General features: G+C 56.1%; 1 protein-coding gene across 1 annotated transcript; it reads right to left on the bottom strand.

Moving 5' to 3' along the window:
* Positions 1–339: 339 nt before the first annotated feature.
* Positions 340–1929, bottom strand: CH63R_08254 (Integral membrane protein; the record flags this gene model as incomplete). Its single annotated transcript, XM_018303228.1, has 4 exons — positions 340–853; positions 955–1444; positions 1501–1537; positions 1825–1929. 4 exons carry the CDS (start codon positions 1927–1929, stop codon positions 340–342), a joined length of 1146 nt encoding a protein of 381 aa, XP_018158006.1.
* Between the last annotated feature and the right edge of the window lie 1426 nt (positions 1930–3355).

Raw genomic sequence — 3355 nt, 5'->3', positions numbered from 1 at the left:
GCCACGGTGGTATTGTCTTCGGTAAGATGTTGCAGACAATGATCCATCGGATAAAGATATGCTTATTTCGTACAATCAGCTTGTTGAAATCACAGCCAGCCGTAGTTAGTTGTAGTAAATTCCGCGACGAAATCCCCAAAAGAAGAGGGAAAACACGACTGGATCTACCACAGAACGGCAAGGCTTTTGGTTCAAGAGAAAACAAGACAAGAAGCGGCATTGCCACAAGTCCACTCACACAAGGGGGGGGTATAGAGACGGCATTAACACCATATGCAGCACGATGGGGACCAGGCGAGTAGTGAAGGCAAAGTTCTTTTTCATCCTGAAATTAACACGTCACTCTGTCCGTAAACGACTACGGGATGGTGAAGACACCAGATGGTCCTTGGACTCTCGGTCTTCCTGTATCCTCTTCAGCCCTTCGGAGAAGAGAGATTTCTCGCTCGCCTTGGTCGCAAGCCCCCTCGACTCCACCTCGGTCTTGGTCGACCTCGCCAGGCTGAGGGTGTCGGTGTACCACCTCGCGTTGGGGTTGGAGCCGAGGGCCTTGGACGGCCTGCGCGGCGAGAAGTCGCCGAGCTCGGCGGCGGCGGGGTCCCCGTCCTCGAGGGTGCTGAACCGGCGGATCTCGGAGGTGATCTCGACCTCCTTGGTGATGAAGATCTGGCCGAGGTTCTTCTGCAGCGTCGGCCAGAAGACGGGCAGCGAGGCGCAGATGGTGGCGAGGTTGACCTCGACGGCGGCGAGCACGATGGGCACGCAGCCGTACCAGCTGGGGTCGAGGGTCGGGTACGTGCCGGCCCGTGAGTGGAAGATGCCGATGAGACGGAAGATTCCAAGAATGTTGACACTAGCGAGTCAGACGGTAAGTATGGAGGGTGTGTGTGTGTGTGTGTGTGTGTGAGAGAGAGAGAGAGAGGGACAGAGACAGAGAGAGAGAGAAAGACTTACAGCACGCCCATGATAAACAGGCCGAACAAGCTCCATCTAGTCTTGGTCAGAAGCCCGGCCCGCAGGAACAGGGGTATCGGGATGGCGAAAACGATCAGGTCCAGCGCCACGTTGATGCCGACGTGGCTCTCGAAGCTGCGGGCAAAGACTTCCGGGTCGCGGGAGCCAAAGGCCCAGCGGGCTTCGGTGACGGAGAAGAAGTCCCAGAAGGCCGAGACGGGGATGCAGGGCACCCAGGCGAGAAAGGAGTAGGCGACGCCCCAGGCGGCGGTGAAGACGATGAAGAAGAGGGTGACGTAGCGCGACTTGGTGGCGGGCTCGAACATGCGCAGGTACTGGAACAGCAGGGCCAGCTTGATGAGGGCGGTGGCCATCGGGTACGCGCCGTTGCAGATGTAAAAGGCCCGGATGAAGTCCTGGATGCCCATGATGCCGAGCGAGATGAAGTGTTTTCCCAGTCCGTAGTTCGTGGCTGGGGGGATGGGGTCAGCTCACCGCCAGCACGGGGAGACGGAGCAAAAGAGGACGACGGCCGGAGAGACATACCTGAGCAGGTCGCGGCAGACAAAAGCAAGCTCGTGAGCTGTTTCGATGAGAAAGGCGTGTTAGACATAGACATTATCGAACCGTTTGCCCTGACGTGACGTGACTTGAAGTGACGTGAAGTGACGTGAAGTGACATACCAAAGATAACATAACAAAGTAATCATCCCATCCCGGACACCGGAGCACAAAATACCGGACGTAAAGCCGGAATAAGCCACACATCCAGGCAAGGATCTAAACGGGAAGAGGCGTCAGTACGGGGCCGGCTGTGAACTTGCACGAGGGAAGAGATGTCCCTCGGTCGAAAGGCATTCCATCGCTCACCAGAAAGGATATGACCATGCCCAGGACCGCCGATCGACTGTTCAGAGCCGGCTCGGGGTCGCTGAGGTTGTCGGCCTTGCCGAGCAGTTCGACGATGTTGACCATTGGCACCCGGGGTTCGTGACAGGACTCGAAGCTGGTGCCGTTGGCATAGTTTTTGTTTTGCGGCGTCCTCCCCTTTTTTCCTCTACCGCAAGGCCCGTCCGTCTCCCTTCTTCTTCCTTGAAGACCCTTCCCCAGCGTCGTTGGTTGTCGTCGGGTTGTCGCACGCGTCGTACTTGCGTCTCACCGGCCGTACTCGTCGTTGTCGTCGACACGGTCTGGAATTGGCGGAACAACGTTCGAACCAACGTTGTAAGAGACGAAGACCTGGGATTCGGGCGAGAGAAGAGCGGAGGGGTCACGGGTGTGGGGGGGGGAGGAGGAAACAGGGGAATGATAAATGTGTTCGAGGCCCGGCACACACACACACACACTCTCTCTCATACATACACACATACACCCACACACCCACACACAGATACAAACACACCAACAAAGCCGGCCGTCTGATCTGAGATGACACCGGCTGGGGGGTACTGGGAGGGGTGTTGAGTTTGAGTAGCCCCGAGAAGCCAGAAATCGGTGGCACGCCAGCACGCCACGGCACGCCACGCCTTCACCCTGCAAGGTCCTCTCGGTCTGGAGGACAAGCCGTCAGCGCCAGGGTGGCTCCCCTTGCACACGTGGGAATGTCGCTCCGGAAGCGGTTGGAACAGGCTAGTCCGGGGGGGTTTCGTTCTCTTTCGAGTCTTTGGCCCTCTTTTTTCCCTCGAACTTGTTTCACTTGGGGGAAAAAAGAAACGAGCATTGGCGTCTGGCACTGGCGTGAGCTTGTCGAGATGCTCTCTCTCTCTCTCCCCTCCTCCCTCCCCTCCCCCCGGGTATTTGGCAGCCGCGGGTGCATTAAGTTGAGGGGGGGGGGGGGGGGGGACGGGCAAGCAACGGGTGTGTGCTCAAAGTTCAAAAGATTCGATCGACTCGCGACAGGTGGATTGTGCTTTTGAGTTTAACAGATGTCACGAGAAGGGGGAACTTTGGAGAGAGTGCAGGGTCTGTCTACATGTATATGTCTACTTGTACCTGTATCTGTATGTCTGTCCGTCTGTCTTCCCCTCTTTCTCCCTCTCTCTCTCTCTCTTTTTCCTTCGATCTGCCCACCACAGGACCATGGGATGGGCAGTGGGACCGGTATTGTTTGGGAAGAACATTACAGTTGATACAATGGACAGGGGACCTGGTCTGATTCCCCAACTTTTCCCCCTAGCAGATGAATTAGACTCACTCCATTCGACTCCACAAGCCGATCAACCGAATAGAGTGCGAGGCCTACGAAAGCCCTGCAAAAGAAAAAGAAAAGCATAAAAAGAAAAGAAAAGAATAGAAAGCATGCATGCATGGGGAAGAAAAGCAATCTAAAGTACGGAGTGCTCCGCTGGTAATCATGAACGCAACAACAAGAACAAGGCAGGCAAACACACAAACTCATCGC

Source organism: Colletotrichum higginsianum, chromosome 5 (assembly GCF_001672515.1).
Source record: "Colletotrichum higginsianum IMI 349063 chromosome 5, whole genome shotgun sequence".
Taxonomy (NCBI): domain Eukaryota; kingdom Fungi; phylum Ascomycota; class Sordariomycetes; order Glomerellales; family Glomerellaceae; genus Colletotrichum; species Colletotrichum higginsianum.
This window is presented reverse-complemented; position numbering and strand designations above follow the sequence as displayed.